The sequence below is a fragment of the Gopherus evgoodei genome, chromosome 1 (genome assembly GCF_007399415.2).
Source record: "Gopherus evgoodei ecotype Sinaloan lineage chromosome 1, rGopEvg1_v1.p, whole genome shotgun sequence".
Taxonomy (NCBI): Eukaryota; Metazoa; Chordata; order Testudines; family Testudinidae; genus Gopherus; species Gopherus evgoodei.
Genome location: NC_044322.1, coordinates 335,735,483 through 335,753,922, shown reverse-complemented (window position 1 = coordinate 335,753,922; position 18,440 = coordinate 335,735,483). Strand labels below are relative to the sequence as shown.

General features: G+C 37.8%; 1 protein-coding gene across 7 annotated transcripts in view; it reads left to right on the top strand.

Annotated features, from left to right (window-relative positions):
• TBC1D22A (TBC1 domain family member 22A) overlaps positions 1 to 18,440 on the top strand; it is a 458,897-nt gene that overhangs the window by 20,615 nt on the left and 419,842 nt on the right. For all 7 annotated transcript variants that reach the window (XM_030549252.1, XM_030549251.1, XM_030549254.1 and 4 more), the window contains exon 4: positions 328 to 507. In XM_030549252.1, the coding sequence (XP_030405112.1) occupies positions 328 to 507 (180 nt within the window). The remainder of the gene's footprint in view (positions 1 to 327; positions 508 to 18,440) is intronic.

Here is an 18,440-nt window from a genome sequence, read left to right as displayed (position 1 = left end):
TTCCACAGTATATTGGTCTTTATGGTTGGGCCCAATTAATTAAATGGGCCTTAACTTTTTGATGTATGACATCCCAGATTGATGTGCTCTGTTGAAGGTCTTCTGAGTCCTGGAATACTCCTGGAGGAAAAACTGATTCTCCTAAATCTAAGAAGCCATCTGCAGTTGAGGCTGCTGGCTTGGTCTACGCTGGGGATATTTTCCCAAAGATTCTGTTTTTTTAAATTGAGTCATGGTGTAGACCAGATTACAGGTGGCCTAAATTGACTTCCAGAGAATCTCTAAATTAGCGGGGCTTTACTAATACTCTCCTTTTTTCTGTTGTAGAGAGTGTTCGTGAAAACTCTTCCATGCAGAGGTCACAGTCCTTTCCACATGCTCCAACAGATCCATTAGAAGGTGAAGTGGCAGACCACAATACGTCAGCTACTCCGGCACTAACTGAAAGAGAGGCATTCAGATTAGACAAATTTAAGCAACTACTTGCTGGTCCTAACACAAATCTTGGTAAGTACTTAAAATCCACATCATTTTTATTTTTAAACAGAAGAATTCCTACTTTTATTATTTTTGCAGTTTGACATGCCATATTATAATGATGTGGCTGAGAATTTACAGTTGCTCTCCTAATCACTCAAATGTTTTCAGTTTTGAGTTGGCTGAGCTGAGAGTTTTAAGATGCAATTGTGATCATATTCTAATGCTTGCAGTATACCAATCGTGTACATCAAAATGTTTAAATTCTTTTGTTACCTGATATAATGTGGCTTTTTTGATCTGCACTGTCCTCCTTGCAGTATTTATTTCATTATATGTCTAAATACTCAGTGAGTTATCTTTTATTGGAATAACTTGTGGAAACAAATGACAAGAGACCGAAGACAGAGGGTAGACTGGATATTGGAAAACATAATTCAGGTGGTATTTGACACTTAAAAATAAGATTGCTCTATGTCAAAAAAAAGATTGAAGAGCAACGGACTGGAACTCCAAGACCAATGAACTTGTGCCATCGACTGGAAGAATTATGGGTACATCCGAAGCCGTGTAAATGGGAAAAGGAGTCGAGAAGTGAAGTGCAATATAGTATCAAAGTATCACTGTTTGTCTTCCATAAGAGCATTCTCTATGTCAAGGACTAATAGTAGATAGTATCTGCCCTACCAGTACCATTTTTTGTGTGTTATACTGTTATCTGACAGTTTCTGTAACTTAACGCACAAAAAACATGAAGATGACATTACTGAAATAATTGCCATCTTATGTGAATAAGAGCTCTTTTAGTTGTTCACGTCTCTGCACCAACCTCCTGGAGTTGCAGGCTATAGGAAATGTAGTAGTCAGCTACTTCCCAAGGGCTTCTCCAAATTCATAGTCATTTTTAGTATATGGAGAGTGGCAACAGAATCACTGAGGTTCATTTTAACTTCCAAGACAGAAAAGTGAGCCTGTAAAGAGGCTAGAAAGATTATACTGCACCTGGAGAAGCTGATTAAATTCTTCTGAACCACATAGATCTTTGGCAAAAATTAAAAATAAGAATGGAACTAGGAATAGGGATTTCCTTGAGTTGGCTCATCCTGGAAGATGTGTGCATGCAACTCTTGTTGAAAGCAATGAGAAATGCATGTTTGCAGTTCCTGAGGTGACTGGCCCCTGATTGCTAATCCCAGTTCTTCCACTGCCTTTGTTTGCAGCCATGTGCTGACTGTTTTAGACGTCCCGGGGTAAATGATTTTGATGGGAACTGCAGGTACTAACCTCCTTTGAAAATAGTTTCTTTAATCTTTTTTTCATCATTTTTTTTTTTTCTTCCTACTGGATGGGTATAGCAGTAGCCTGCCATATCCACATCTAGAGTTTAAGGTCTTTGCTATGAGGGTTTTTCTTTTACCTATCAAGTGATTAGCAGACTTTTGACATTATATTATTATTTATTTTTTATTTATTTATATTACTGTAGTGCCCTAGCAGCCCTAATCATGGACCAAGACCCCGACAGAAAATCTTAATGTGCTGTTAGGATTCATATTCTTAAAACTTCTGCCATATAGAAGTATTCTGTTCTGTCAAAGTCATGATGATGTGTGTTTTTTTCCTCTTATACCATAGATTAATACACAAGACTTATTGATGCCCATAAAGTAACAAGAAAAAGCAGCAGTATTACAAGCAGATCAATATGAAATGAACACCTAACATCTTATGACATTTTAAGTTCTATCATAACTAAATTAAAAGGCACCAGAACTATTTTCTTTTTAGAGTGCATAATATAGGCAACAGTAATAACTTTGAGTGATGCAGTTGCAAGAGGCATAGAAACATATATTTCCTATTAAAACAGAGTTTTTTAATAAGAAAAGTAAGATTATAAAATGAGTATTGGATCTTTTTAAAATTTAGCCTTACCTATTTAACTCTGACAACACAATTAGACAAATACTTGTGAATGCATGTGTGCATTGAATATTTCCCCATGCAGTCAACACACTGGCCGTATACCTGTAATTTAATCTGTTATGAATAGAACAAATAACATATGTTTGAAGCAAAATTCTGCTTTGTTGCTGTTACACTAGTGCAATCACACTGATTTCAATGGGAGTTGCATCCATATAATCATAAATAAAACTTGGTTCTTCTTTCCTGTTGGACTTTTTTTAAACTTGAAAAAATAATACTTTTACCTTTTCCCATTACGAATGTAGAAGTAGGAAATACAGTCTGCTTTCTACATGTAAAGGAATTGAATAGTTTCTCAATATTTTTCTTGGAACTAAACAGGATCATGATAAGTCCTCTTTTAGATATCTGCTCATATGCAGTTTTGTTTGACACCTCATCCAATCTAATTAGTGTGGACCTGTGTTCACAACCATTCTTCCTCTGTTTCTACAAAGCTAAATTGATAAATGTAACTTTTTGTTTGTAGCTCAAGTATTGCTGAAAAAGTGATGGTGGTGGAGCCAGATAATAGGCTTCAGGATGAAAAAAATATCCAACACACACAGATTCTTATCTCTATGCTTTTGCTTCCATCATAACGGGAGAAATAAATAACAAAACAAAAAAAACAAACCACAAAGTAGTACAGCTACCCTTGAAATCCTTTCAGTTACACTTGGAAGACCATTGTCATAGTGGAGACGTTGTAAAATCCATGCACCAATACATGGAAAAACAGCCATTCCTGCCATTTTATGTAGCTTGACTTTTCTAAGTGCTCTAAAATCCAAATAGTTACCCAGAGTGCTTTGAAATGTGGTGTCCCACATGGGGTAGTGTTCATGATGCAAATTTGGGGTCATCTGTCCAAGGGGTTCCTGAGTTACAGGATCCTCCTCAAAAATGGTTGTCTTCTGCTGCCTTGTACTGTAGAACTGAGAGGTACTAATGATGGCTCTAATAAGACCTCTTGAAGGCTGTTAACTTTAGTTAACATAACTAAAGATAAATTAATCACAAGCCCTCACTGAAGGCAAAAAGAGTTTTTTGAACTGAGAGGCTGGATGTTGCTGTAATTTGAGTCATGGGCAGCACCTTATATTGGGAGGAACGTAATCAGAGTATTGCGGGGAGGGGGAATTAATCATGTGAATGCTTCCTGGGAAGGATAGGGGAGAAGAGGTTTGGGTTGCAGTGATGGGTGGGAGATTACAGGGAGAGAGATAAATAGGATTGATGGCCAGACAGGTTGGGGGCTCAGGTGATAGGCAGGCATGGTAGCCCCCAGCTTTGTCAGTGCACCCCAACAACGTTGCAGGCCTAGTTCTGCCAGTGCATTCCAACCACACTGCATCCCAACCTACTGCATTCCCCAGCTCTCCCAGGTTGGGGATTATGGAGCGTGCATGTGTCAAGGCTGATTCCCTTCTCTGGCACTTAGAATGCAGAAAGCGAGTGCCCTCAAGGATTCTAAAAATTTAATACTGGCCACTCCAGACTTGTATTAAACTCCCACGGTTATAGCTTCTCTCTGACTTTGGATAGGTAGGTGCTGCCACCACCCAAATGTAAAAATTCCCTTTTTGGAACCGAGAAATGCACACTTTGGAATTCCTTCCTGTGGGATACCCACAAGCCCTTTCACCTCCCTCCCTCCTGCTCAGAGAAATGCTGACAAAGAAAACGGGAAATTAGCTGTTGCCCCCAGATAATTAAACAACATGTGCACAAATGTCTTAGGACACGAAAAATCCAATCCTGTTCTTAAAAAAACAAAAACAAAATTATTAAAAACAAAAAGAAAATACATTTGAAACTCAGGATAGATTTTAAAAGAGCAATTCCAAAAATTAAGCACCCAAATTATCTTTCTTGGGGGTTCTGCTTAAAGGTTACAAACAAACAAAAGCATCTGGAGTTAGCACAAAGGAGTCCACTAGTCATAGGGAAAAAAGCAGAAATAAACTTAATCCATTTCTTTCTAAACATTCCTGATCTACTTACATATCTGGGTTATGAAATAGGTAGTTCTAGATAGGGAAAAAACCCACCAAATCATATCTGGCCTTCAGCTTCTCACAGCATAACTACTGCCCTGTTCTCCTCTTTTCCGGAGAACCACAACAAACACACAGGGGAAGTTTTTTCCCCACTTAAAAAAGTTCTAGCCTTTCCATTGGCTCTTTTGGTCAGGTGCCCACTCCCTTTCCTTTACATTTTTTTTAACCCTTTACAGGTAAAGCAAGCAGAGAAAAGCCACCAAGAGGGACTTTAGAGCTAACTGACTGGCTGGGTGTCCATAAAATGGAGCTACCCCCCTTATTTATCACAGCATGGCACCCACTAAATCTTTGAGTGACCCAAACTGTGAACAGTACTTAGGAATATGTTCACTGCTTTGCCTGTGTTGATGTGCAGTTTGGAAGAGTTTCATATTGCGTATGAACCAATAAAGGAAAAAAGCTGAGTTTCTTTGCTTGCCTGGTTAGTTTGAAGGAATGTGCCAATGCCTTTGCACACGCCAAACATCCCACCACTGTTGTTTCTAGTCTGAACCTTTGTACACCTGTGCAATAAAAAATTTAATACTTCATGTTACTTTCTTCCAGTTGTCTGTTATAACAAGTATTTATTTTATGGATTACTGTGAATGCAGCAGAATAGTCAGCAGCTGGTTTAACCAAAATTTTTGATATATTGGGTGGGGTGGGGAGGAGCTGGAGACAGAGGACTGTGTTGAGGGGAGGGAAAGGGGATGACAAGAAGAGGGCTTGTAGATGCAAAGGGGTTGGATGAGAGAGGGGACAGAGTGATAGGCAATCCTTAGATTGGTGGTTTTGAGAATCTGTATATTACTAGCATCAGTGTGAGGGGGATCAAGTGGCTACTTCCTGATCTTGGGGCAGATTAATATGGGTGTTTCCAGAGACACACAATGTGGAGGTTTGGAACTGACAGTGCAAATAGCTTGATTGCTGAGGGAAAAGAAACATATGCACTGTTATGTTTGCCAATATGTGGATCCTGGAAGGCGATTCGATCACAAGATTGCAGAAGTTTGCAGGAGAGCAGGGAGTACATGGAGACTGCTGACTACAGGCTGATTTGGCTTGGTATGCAAGTTGTGGTACATATTAGGGACCACTAATTCCCTACCAACAATATATCTTTTCCTGTTTAAAAAAACCTAGGAAATTCCATGCTAAAATACCCTTCATTAATGCATAGGTAAGGCCAATTTCGTTGTATGTCATCCCCCTGTGGAATGTTGAGTTGAACAAACTCAGACTTCTGAAAAACAGGTAATGTAGAATTAAAACTGCCCATGCAATCACAACTCTGCCTTCTTTCAGCAGTGTTCCACTAAACCCTGTTAATAGGCATACGTTTACCCTGCCAAATCCATAGTTGCTGAAATGTACAAGCTCATTACTTCCTTTTTACAGCACATTCACCCTCACTTACAGGTTTCAATTTATAGCCTGGTCTGCACCTAAAACTTAGGTAAACCTAGCCATGTCTCTGGGGTGTGAAAAAGACACTGCTAGGTCAATAGAAGAATCCTTCTGTCAACATAGATTCTGCCAGTTGAGGTGGTGGATTTACTACAACGGAAAACCTCCTTTCATCACTGTCGCAAGTGTCTACACTACAGCAGCATAACTGCAGCTGTGCCTTTGTTACACTTGTAGCATAGACATGCCTGAACAATATTAAAGGATCAAAAAAGGTTGCCCATGCTACCTTCTTTCTATCCACATAGCACATACTTTTACTGGCTCTTGACACTAGGTTCCAGATTCTTGCATACCATAGCGCATACATAAACATTTGATATTCTTTCTGGGGAAGTGATTAATTTAAGAACCACTTCACATTTTTTCACAACTATTTTATGCTTTTTCACAGAATACCATCTCAACCTACAGTTTCACTTAATCTTAAAGCAGTAGTTCTCAAACTTTTGTACTGGTGACCCCTTTCACATACAAAGCCTCTGAGGGTGACCCTCCCTTATAAATTAAAAACACTTTTTAATATATGTAACACCATTATAAATACTGGAAGCAAAGCCAGGTTTGGAGTGGAGACTGACAGCTCGCAACCCCCCATGTAATACCCTCACGACCCCCTGAGGGGTCCCAACCTCCAGTTTGAGAACCCCTGTTTTAAAGCATTAGAATCCTTTCATTTCACTCACTGTTGACAATTTCCTTTGTAATAAAACCCCTGCTACTGACAACCTATACAGTTCTGCATTGAAATGATACTAGATACTGCATACTGGATCCTGAAGGTACACATCTTCCCTTTCCCCTCACACAAGTGTGCAAAATATAGATCTCCTTCATATCATAATGATAGCTCTTTCTTACACCTCAAAGTAATCCACACATGTCTTCATATCATAAACATACCTTTATCAAGTAGGCCTAACTACTTCCTCCACCATTTCGTGTAGGTATATGTAAAATGCTGACTGCACTGGCATGTAAGTAAATAATTGCCACTGGCCACTATTAGGTCTAGTCGACCAGAGGGAAGGTGACATGGACAACCTTTTTTTGGTTCCTTTTTTTTTCCTTAAATAGTGTTAAGTAAAATCATGTGGGAGAGCATGGAAAAGGAAATGAAGAGCCTTGTATATTTCAGCAACTGTGGGTTGGTGGAGTGAAGGTATATGTAAGCCGGGCATATTGGGGAATTGCTGAAAGATGGCATGGGCAACCTTAATTCTGCATTTCCTGGTTTTCCAAAGATTGAGATATTTGCTCAATTCAGCATGGTGCAAGGGGATGACATATGACCAAGCAACCTTAGTTCTGCGTTAATAGGTGTGGTGTGTGGTTTGTTTGTTTGTTTGTTTGTTTGTTGCCATTGATAATCTTGAATCAAGAAAGATGCCAAAAACTTAGTATCTTAACTTCGGAAGAATTAATTCTAGAAAATTACAGCAGAGATAAGGCTCCTAATTTCAAGTCTCCCCTTAGTCAGAGTTAAGTCTGTGAGTCTGTTGCAGAGTCACTGAAGTCACAGATTCTGTGACTTTCTGTGACCTCCGTGACTTTTGCAGCAGCTGTAAGTTGTTGAGTAAGGTACTTCCTCCTTGATAGTGGATTCAGTCTCATGTTTACAGAGATCTACACATTCTGGGATGGAGATTTAATCCTGGTAGAATACAGTGATTGTCATAAATATTCCTTGTTCCTTTTATATGGTTCATTAACACGGTAGGCTGGAATTAAGGCCTGTTATCTCCTTTACAACTTTTTAAAATTAAATTGTTATTGCAAAAATGCAGTAACTTAACTTTTTTTTGTTCTTAGCCTCATTATCTTTAATTTCTCAGCACTGAATTTCATATGCAATTTATCTCTCTCTGCCCCTGGTCTGTCCAAGTCATTTAGAATTTTATTGCCCTCTACAGTTTTGATCTGTAATTTATCATTGTGGTACACATGCCTTCTTCCAGGTCATCGATAAATAGTATGAAGTGAACAAAATCTGTCCCAGCACTGATCCATGTGGCATGCCACTAATCATTTCTCTTTCAAACTGTTATCATCCAGAAGTACCCTATCTCTCTGATGTTCAAGTCAGTTTATTATCTGCTCAACATGCTTGTCCCTTCACTTAATACACAGAACTAATCTAGAAGGTCAGTACTATATCACACTGCAGAGAAGCTTTTGCTTTTAAAATAAAATGAATCTATGAAAAGAATTTTATTTTAACTATCCTTAAGTAATTTGTCATGTGTTGAGTATGTTTAGGAGGATTAGTGTCATGGTTTTAAAAGTGAGTGTCATGGTTTGTAGTTTTCCAGATATTTCCCTAATTTTCCTATGTGTATTGTTATCATCTACTTAACTGGGGTACATTTTAATTGGGATGACTACTTTGAGATGTTTCCTAAGAAATCTATTTAGTTTAATGGTGAATGATAATGTTGGCTTCTTAATCAAAACAGTAGTGGTCAAACCTTCAACTTAATAACATATTTTCAGATGTTGCCAAATGATTTTAGTATTTAACCAGATGTTAATTAAATATGAAATGATAAATTATGAAATGAACAATATTTGCAATAAAGTAATTAGTTCAGATTTCCTTAAAAATGGCCTTGTCTCTTTTCTTGATTGTTTGTTGTATTTGCATGTCTAAAAGGCTGATGCAAATAAACAGATATTACTCTTGAGGATTTAGTAATTTAGCTTTGAAATCATTGCCTTCTCTGTTTTCTCTTGCTTAAATTTTTCCCATTTAATTTCATTGATACTTCTCTAATCCTCTCAAAACTTCGGTCACTGAAACTGAGTCTTATCTTTCTCCTATGTTGGTCTCATTTTAATTTTAATTTACAAATTTATAGTAATTACTGCAGAGATGCTCCATTATCACTTTAATCTTCAATTCATTTCCTCTCTTCAAACAAAATAATACCTTTCTAAAAAAGAATGAGCGGTGCTTTTATATATGGAAAGTGTGTGTTTTCTACTGTGTCAACAAAATTATTGTTGGGTTTATTTCTTCCCTTACTGCATTGTATCTGTCTGAGTAGGTGGGTGAAATCTCCTTTCACCCATATTCTTGGCTGTATTAAAAATACATAAACCTCCATCATGTTTATTCTGATGAAATAAACTGTCTTGCTCTTACAAGATACTTTTTTTTTTTTAAATCTATTTCTGATTTGGATTTCTTATTCAAGTTACTTTTTCCTGTCTGTCTTGGTGAAACCCTGGTGTCGTTGAAGTCCAATGGGAATTTAGCCATTGACTTCAGGGAGCACAGAATTTAACTCAGCAATGTCACTATTCCTCCTCTTGCCTGCCATGAGTGACCTTTTTCTGATCTGTTCCCTGTTTGCCTACCAATAATTATCTGAAATTTTGCATTGCTGCTTTGATCGCTTCGATCTTACTTTTTCACTGCTCTTCCTCTTCCGTTTCTTCTTCCTATTGTTCCTCTAGCCTTCATCTTAGGTTTTTCACTTTACCATCTGTTTTCAAATATAATACACAATCAACCCTTATTTTCAGGACAAATATGAAAGCTAGGTATCAAGACAGAATATTAATTAGGGCTGTCAAGCAATTAAAAAGTAATGGCAATTGTGCGGTAAAAAGATTAATCTTGATTAATTGCACTGTTAAACAATAATAGAATACCATTTATTTAAATATTTTTGGATGTTTTCTACTCTTTCAAATATATTGATTTCAATTACAACACAGAATACAAGTGTACAGTGCTCACAATTATATTTTTGATTACAAATATTTGCACTATAAAAATGATAAAAGAAATAGTATTTTTCAATTCCCTCATTACAAGTGCTGTAGTACAACCTCTTTATCATAAAAGTTGAACCTACAAATGTAGAATTATGTACAAAAATAACTGCATTCAAAAACAAAATGTAAAACTTTAGAGCCTGCAAGTCCACTCATTCCTCCTACTTGTTTGGCCAATTGCTCAGACAAATGAGTGTGTTCACATTTGTGGAAGATAATGCTGCCCGATTCTTGTTTACAGTGTCACCTGAAAGTCAGAACAGGCATTCTCATGGCACTATTGTAGCTGGTGTTGCAAGTTATTTACATGCCAGATGCGCTAAAGCTTCATATGTCCCTTCATGCTCCAACCACCCTTCCAGAGGACATGTGTCCATGATGATGACTGGTTCTGCTCAATAACGATCCAAAGCACTGCGGACTGATGTATGTTCATTTTCATCATCTGAGTCAGATGCCACCATCAGATGACTGATTTTCTTCTTTGGTGGTTTGAGTTCTGTAGTTTCTGCTTTGGAAGTGTTGCTTTTTTAACACTTCTGAAAGTATGTTTCACACCTCATCCCTCTCAGATTTTAGAAGACACTTCAGCTTTTTAAACCTTGAGGCACTTCAGCTTCTTAAACTTCAGTGCTGTAGCTATATTCAGAAATCTCACATTGGTACCTCTTTTGTGAAATCTGCAGTGGAAGTGTTCTTAAAACAAACAACATGTGTTGGGTCATCATCTAAGATTGCTATAACATGAAATATATGGCAGAATCTGGGTAAAACAGAGCAACAGACATAATTCGCTTCCCAAGGAGTTCAATCACAAATTTAATTAATGCATTATAGTTTTTTTTAATGAGTATCATCAGCATGGAAGCATGTCCTCTGGAATGGTGGCTGAAGCATGAAGTAGCATGTGAATGTTTAGAATATCTGGCACGTAAATACCTTGCAGTGCCATGAGAATGCCTGTTCTCGCTTTCAAGTGACATTGCAAGTAGAAGAGATGCTAGATGGAAAAAGCTGTCTTGGTTCCTGCGGTTATTTGATCAAGCAGCTGGAATCTAACAGGACCCACCACAAACTTGAAACTGCATTAATAAATGATGAATATAGTCCATCAGGACTGAAAATAATCTCAGCCAGATCTTTTGTCATGAATATTCTAGTTTTGATTTGAATTGAACTTTGAGCAATTCTTTGTATCTTTGTCCCAGTCTGACCCAGTCGTTGATAGAGACACTTGATTATACTTCTCACTCTGGATGAAATGGAAGGGGGAAGAGCATTTAGCATGCCAATAATACTTTAGTCCCTATCTCTTCACTAACTTCTAGTGGTCTTGCACACTGAACGTGAGCAGGCACAACACAGAATCCCATGATGGCATCACATACAAGAACCTTTGTGGCAGAAAACCAGTTGCCAAAGTTACCTATAGGATTTATGAGTGAAGGGAGCAAAGCCACCTGAGGGCAGCCCTGTCCACTCCCACCAAGGACCACACTTGTATTATGCACTCCATATGATGTAGAATATTGAAGGCAGCTGATAGACCTTATCTCAGCATGGACATTCAATCTCTATATTTCCAGGAGAATGTTGGTCAGTGCAACAAGTGCTAGAAGTTAAAGGAAGTTGGATGTATGTCTTGCCACAATCTTTGCCACAGTGCTAACCAGAAACAGAAAATTAGATCCCAGTCAATAATTGGATAGCCTCCACATCGAAGGATAATTTCTTGAGCATAGGCTGAACGCTTGAATCCTATAAAGGACTTGGCATGCTTACACCCTGCCTTTTATGTAAAGTGTTAGCTATCTCCACCAGCAAAGGAGTTTTCCTCCTTCTGCCTGCTTTCTCTAGCCAGAAGGACAAGAATCCAAAGCATTGGTCTGAAGTTCTCATTACACTTCCAGAACCTGTGAATGATACTGGCTGAAACCAACAGCAGGGTGGACCCCTCCAGGTAATGCTTGACCTTCACACATGCAGACAGATTCAGCTACTGAATGTAGTTCAGGTTAATCACTCTGCTCTACCACTGATTCTGCACTTATTTCCTACTCAGGCACAACGTAAGAATTCCAGCTCCTACCAGCTTCCTAGCAGTAAGAATGGCTGAGTTTTCTTTTTCATTATATACTTCTACTGTCTATTGCAATATTTAACTTTTACCTTTTACTTGAAAACTAAACGCTAGTAGGGCATGAGGGCTAAATTAAAAGAAAAGCCTAAGAGATGCTTTTAAGTGTGAAAACCCCAGGAAAGAATATTTGAATGAACAAATTTTCCAACATAAGAATAATGAAACTTTGCAAATATGACTTAACTGGAAGTCCAGTACAGGATACGTGAGTTAGCAAAATTCCTAAAAGCTGGGTTGGGAGAGGATCTGTGTGGAGCACCCTCCGCTATCTCCCAACCTCAAGTTTGTGAGTTTGACAGATCAAAATAATTGGGTAACTTATGGCCATTTAAATTATTTTCCTAGATGTAAACGATAGAGACTAAAATCTTAAAGAATTTGATTAATGGAGATGGGGGATTGGGAAGGTGAAAGCATTATAGTGCCTAATCCTGAGAGCACGTGAAACACTTGTAACTGTTATCTTATAGGCTATGACTCATATGACTTCAACAGTAGTATTTGGTGCTCTGCTGACCTGTGGATGAGGCATTTGAAAAGCTAAATAAAAGCTAATGCCAAGCTAATGGTGGGTGTGAAAGATTAGAATAACTTAGTTATTATATTTCATTGTACATACTAGCAGTATTGCATTCAAAAATGAGAATCAGGACCCCAAAACCCTTCTCCCCAACAGCAAAGTGAACTCCATCTCTGGCTGCTGTCAGCCTGGGTCCATTAAACAGTTTAGGAAGCATGCACTGTAATGCAATTATCTCTTCCTTGGGAGGAAAGCTAGTGAGCAGCTGTAGGCAGGTCCTGGCAGGTTAGGGAGACACTAAACAAAATATCAGGCTCTTGATTGCAGCAAATGGGGAATTCCATGGTATCCTGGGAAAATAACAAATTCTGTGGTTGAATTGCAGAGTCCACAGGACCCTGATTGAGATGGATGGTGCAGTTCACACAGCATTGCAGACTCTGCAGATTCACTGCAATGGTTTTCCAAGATTGTCTTCAAAGTTATTGCTGCAATCAGAAGTGCTGGAAACATATGTTTTTAAATGAAAGCTGAATTTTAGGAGCATAGTTCTCTGGCAAGGAATGTGTTCCATGCCAGATTCTGTGACCGTGGAATACACAAGGCCCTGGATATAATCAGGAAATAAAATGGTGGTGTGTGGAGTTCTCTAACTTTACCTTCCACATTTGCACAATAGGTCCCTGTGAGCCAGTGTGTTGGGGCAATGGCATCCCTTTTGGCCAGGTGTGGCATGGCACCTGAGGTCACTAAGTCTGGCAGGGCTGTCAATTCATTCCTGGTCTGAAAAACCCATCAGCTCTTAAGTACCTTGGGGGGTTGATAGGCTAAATCTATACTACCTCGATTCTCCTTAGTGGCATGTAGATATGTCAAGGAAAACTCTTTAGCATGTAAAAGCAGCAAAGAATCCTGTGGCACCTTATAGACTAACAGACGTTTTGGAGCATGAGCTTTCGTGGGTGAATACCCACTTCCTCAGATGCATGTCTTTAGCATGTATTTTGTCAATAAAAAGGTATGACACCGATTTCTTCCCCCTGCCCCCTGATGTGTCATCTGGATGTTTCATATCTCTCAAATGTGATTGATTGTAGATTTTAGAAAACCAGCACTGAATCTGTTTTTCTTAATCTCTTTTGGTAATTGTTTTGATGGCTTAGTAATGTGGAATTTTAATACAGTGGTAAAAACTTCAATTTTGTCTCACTATTCATTTACTCTAAGTTAATATAAAATGTTTATATAAACTTGAACTCACATAATTTAAACAAGTCCTTATTTCTACACTTAGGCAAGAGCAAGCAAAATATGGGGTTTTGCCCATGTATTTTTGGTATCTCAGAGCATTCTCCCTTGTTACAACAGGTGGGGTTTTTTCTTTTGAGGGGTTGGGGTGGTATCAATATCTCTAAGGAAATTGGGAATTGACCCCTTCATTTAATTCTTCCTGAATCTGGCAGGATGAACTGTTGAGTGACAAGTTCTGCATTCTATCTATGGAGACTAAATATTTTAGTAATGCCCAGTCTCTTAAACATTATACAATTAGTAACTGTTCAATAGATCTGAAATGAAAATAACAGAATAGTTGAGAGGGATGGGGAATTGCACAGTGCATGAGGTGATGCTGGATAATTGTAATTGTGCTTAAATTTTTTGCGGGAAAGGTAAGCATTCTCCATAATTTATTCTGACAATTGACTCTGGATTATCACCTTTCCTACTTGAAATTTCTTTTTTAATGGCCTTCTCAATCACTTTTTTGCTCTTTAGGATTAGGAAAACAAATGTTCACTTACAAATATCCACCTCATCTGTTTCGCTTCTCATTAAATTCTCGTGCTTTCTACCTCTGTTAGTTAACTTGGCTTACTTTTTTTCTTTATTCATTCCTGAAGAAGGCCTTAACTCATATTCACAACATTGTATCAGACTTCATTTTCAGTTTTCTGTATGCATTCAAGATAACTCTTTGTTCCATTGAGAAGATTAAGAGCAGTATTTGCTTGAAAAAGATGTAATGAAGCACCAAACGGAGCTATTATTCATTTTAGAAACCAGTTGCTGTGGTTACCATAGTAATATCAAGCCCTTTATTAAAGCTTTTTTACTACATGTACTGCCTATTTTAAAAAATGCTGTTGGGGGAGCTGCAGTACCATGAATCTACTGTCTTGAAAGAATTTTCTAGCTCTGTACACCTACGTTATCCAAGGAATTTGTTGTTGGAACATAAAGCTTATAAATCTGTTTTATCATATCTATCATTTAATTGTTCATGCAAGCCATCACTTAATATAGTAATTTACAGTAATCTCAGTGAATTAACAGTTTTGTGTCACAAAATGAATAATGCATACAGAAAAATTGTTGGGTTCCTTAAAATCAACTTCTAAAATACTATGCTTTTATTTGAAACTGAGAGAATGATGAACTTGTAGTAGTTGTAAGCCAAATACTGTAGCACAGTGGGTCACCTACTAATGATAGCTCTCAGGAATAAGAAGTTGGCAAATTAATGTCAGTAATCCAATATTTTTATTGTCAAAATCATGCTCTATGAAACATTTATTCAGTATGAATAAATTGTACATCAATGCAATTAAAGGTATTATCTTAAGCATAATACCTTTAATTTTTTTTTTTAAACATAACTGGAAGAAATGTGTGACTCACTGCTATGTGTTGTAGTAGAACAAAATGCACTAATTGTTCCCCCATTAAATGAATTTTGTCAATCTGAGGCAATTACATACCACATTCTTTTATGATATTTAAACATATACCCCACCTTTTGTTTCTGCAGAGTAATTGTTGGCTCGTAAACGGAAACAAGAGTTAGCCGGTGCTAGCAAATTGATTATTGTAGAATGTAAATCAAAGTTACTTAACAAAGCGCTGGTCTACATTGGGAATTTACATTGGCATAACTGTGGGTCCTGGGTATGAAAAGTCTAGTCCACTGAGAGATGGAGGTATGCTGATGTAACCCCCACTGTAGACCATTTTATCTACTACCTCTCAAGGAGGTGGATTACCTACACCAATGGGAGAACCTCTCCTGTCAGTGTAGGTAGTGTCCACACCAAAGCACCGCTGCAGTGGTTTAACTACAGAGAAAGATATTTAAAAGAACAGTGAAACAGCTGAAAAGAGAGATGGTGACTTTTCTGGGTTTGAAGTCTTGCTTTTGGAAGTTATACTTCGTCAGTCTGAGCAGAGGTCTGGAAGACAGGAATTCTTGAGTTCTAATCTTGGCATGTAACTGCTTTACCTCTGTGCACATGCTTGTAAAATAGTGATATCAACTCATATCCGTTTTACGATTACTTTGAAGATGAGAAATCTCATGATTCTACAGACAAATTTAAGGAGAACGTTTGTTTATATTGGAGCTATAGTCTTAAAGTTCTGTCTTGATACACATAATATACACTTGATGTGAAGATAAACAGCACAAATTCTGGGCAAATATTTTATATTGCAAGCTGAAATATCAGGACAGCTTTTTTCTTGGGACAGATCTTAGACATTAGGTTAGTAACAGTGAGTCAATTGCTTAGCTATGGGACTGTATTAGAATAATTTGGCTATTGAAAAATAGTTTAATGAGTAAATTTAAATATAGATCAAATTGCAACTCAAATATTTTTAATGCATAATTTGCCAAATAAGAGTTTGAGTACATTTCTTTAGTACTCAAGAGGTAAAGATCAGAAATGATGGCTTCTGCTTGCAAATAGCCAAATAGTTCCAGACTATAGAATTCCATTCTATATTTGCCTGTTTTGCAATCCACCTGGGCTTCAGTCTTGGAGGACTGTAGCTCCAATACTGTAGTTACTCTGATATCCCAATGTTTTAAACAATGAAAATGATTCACTCAAATTTACTGTGTATTTGACTATAAACAGTTTATATCCTTTGCAACAGAATTAGAGGGGATTAGATGCATTCTGTGTCTGTATAGCCCCATACAATCTCTCCTATGTGGATAATTTTTTTTTTTTTAATTTTAGAATGGATTAGTTTTAGGACTGGGGCTAAAGAGATCGGTGTCTACAGCACTACACATCTGGTGGTGCCATGACTTCAGAAGGTGCTTCATTAGAGAAAATCATCTGGCCGTGAGAGTCCCCTGCTTCAGGAACTCATCTCTAATGCATGGACTGAAGGAGGTGCCAAGCAGACCAATAGACAATCTTTGTCTTATTAATGGGGATGGGAAGAGATGGGACATTAAGGCAAGAAATTAGACTGAGAAATGTGTGAAAGCTAATAAGCAATATGTGGGAAGAAAAGAGGTGATGGAACCACTTGAAAAGAAGAAAAGAGAGAAGCTCGCATTGATTTGGAAGGTTTCAGAGTAGAAGCCATGTTAGTCTGTATCCACAAAAAGAACAGGAGTACTTGTGGCACCTTAGAAACTAACAAATTTATTTCAGCATAAGCTTTTGTGGGCTACAGCTCACTTCTTCGGATGTCCATTTTATGCATCCAAAGAAGTGAGCTGTAGCCCATGAAAGCTTATGCTGAAATAAATTTGTTAGTTTCTAAGGTGCCACAAGTACTCCTGTTCTTTTTATTGATTTGGAAGAACACGAAACAATCCTTCACCTGGGATGCCAGTAAAACGTGGTTTGGCCATGCTTGCTGACATGTGGTAGGCATGGAAGTCAGTGAGGGATAAATCTCCAGTTAACAGAAAATTCCAGGTTTTTTTCTCTTACGTCTCTGAATCTAATTTTTCCATGCAAAATTGTTGGTAATCAGATTTTTAAAGAAGATCTTGAAAGGAAGACTAGTACTGTTTTAAACAGGAACAGTGCAGTTACTTTTTTCATGATTAGATTCTGTTTTATATTTATTGACAAGGTAAGGAAGTCCATTTTACAATATCTCTGGTGCACATTTAATTTAGTGAAAAGTTGTGTGGACAATTAGCTGGATGAATAGGAAAAATGTATTCAGATATTGAAGTTATGTAGTTATGTTTGGATGGAAGGTCTCTTCAGAGTGGCGATTATCTGACTTGTGAAGTTTTACTCTGACTTGACATTTGTACTACTGCTCTCCTTATCATTATGAGCCCTGGTGAGGAGCTTCAAAGATTCAAAAACATACTTGGAAAAAGCCTTTTGACAGTCTGATTAAACTTTTCTTCTTTTTTCTTCATCTGAGACACACAACACATACTAACGTAATTTTTTTTTTGTGTGCCTCTTTTGTTCTCTTGTATAGCCTATCAATATTATTTGCTAAAGGGTGGCCTGGAATGAGGCTAGATTTCTTATGATGTATTAAAAATGCCGAGAAGGACTCTAGTTCTGCTGCTGCTTATTGTTGCAAACTGCTTTGTTGTGAGAGGTTTATGTATTGAACATTTCAGCAAGTACCATAGCAAATGATTTTTGGCAGTTTACCTTAGTTCAGGTTGTGTTTAAGCTCTTATCCGTGTTACTACCCTTAAACTATTTTACACATTTTTTAAGCATTCATCTTTTAGTATTAGTGTAGATGTGGATTTAATGTCTCTAGTGATAGTTGTGCAATGCACCACTTACATATCTTATAAAACTTTTAATAGGCCATTTGTTCCAGGTGCTTATCTTGTGTTTATAGCTGAAAAGACTTTAGAAGGAAAAGCAGCCAAGAATCCTGTGGCACCTTATAGACTAACAGACGTTTTGGAGCATGAGCTTTCGTGGGTGAATACCCACTTCGTCAGATGCATGTAGTGGAAATTTCCAGGGGCAGGTGTATATATGCAAGCAAGCTAGAGATAACGAGGTTAGTTTAATCAGGGAGGATGAGGCCCTGTTCTAGCAGTTGAGGTGTGAAAACCAAGGGAGGAGAAACTGGTTTTGTAGTTGGCAAGCCATTCACAGTCTTTGTTTAATCCTGAGCTGATGGTGTCGAATTTGCAGATGAACTGAAGCTCAGTAGTTTCTCTTTGAAGTCTGGTCCTGAAGTTTTTTTGTTGCAGGATGGCCACCTTAAGGTCTGCTATAGTGTGGCCAGGGAGGTTGAA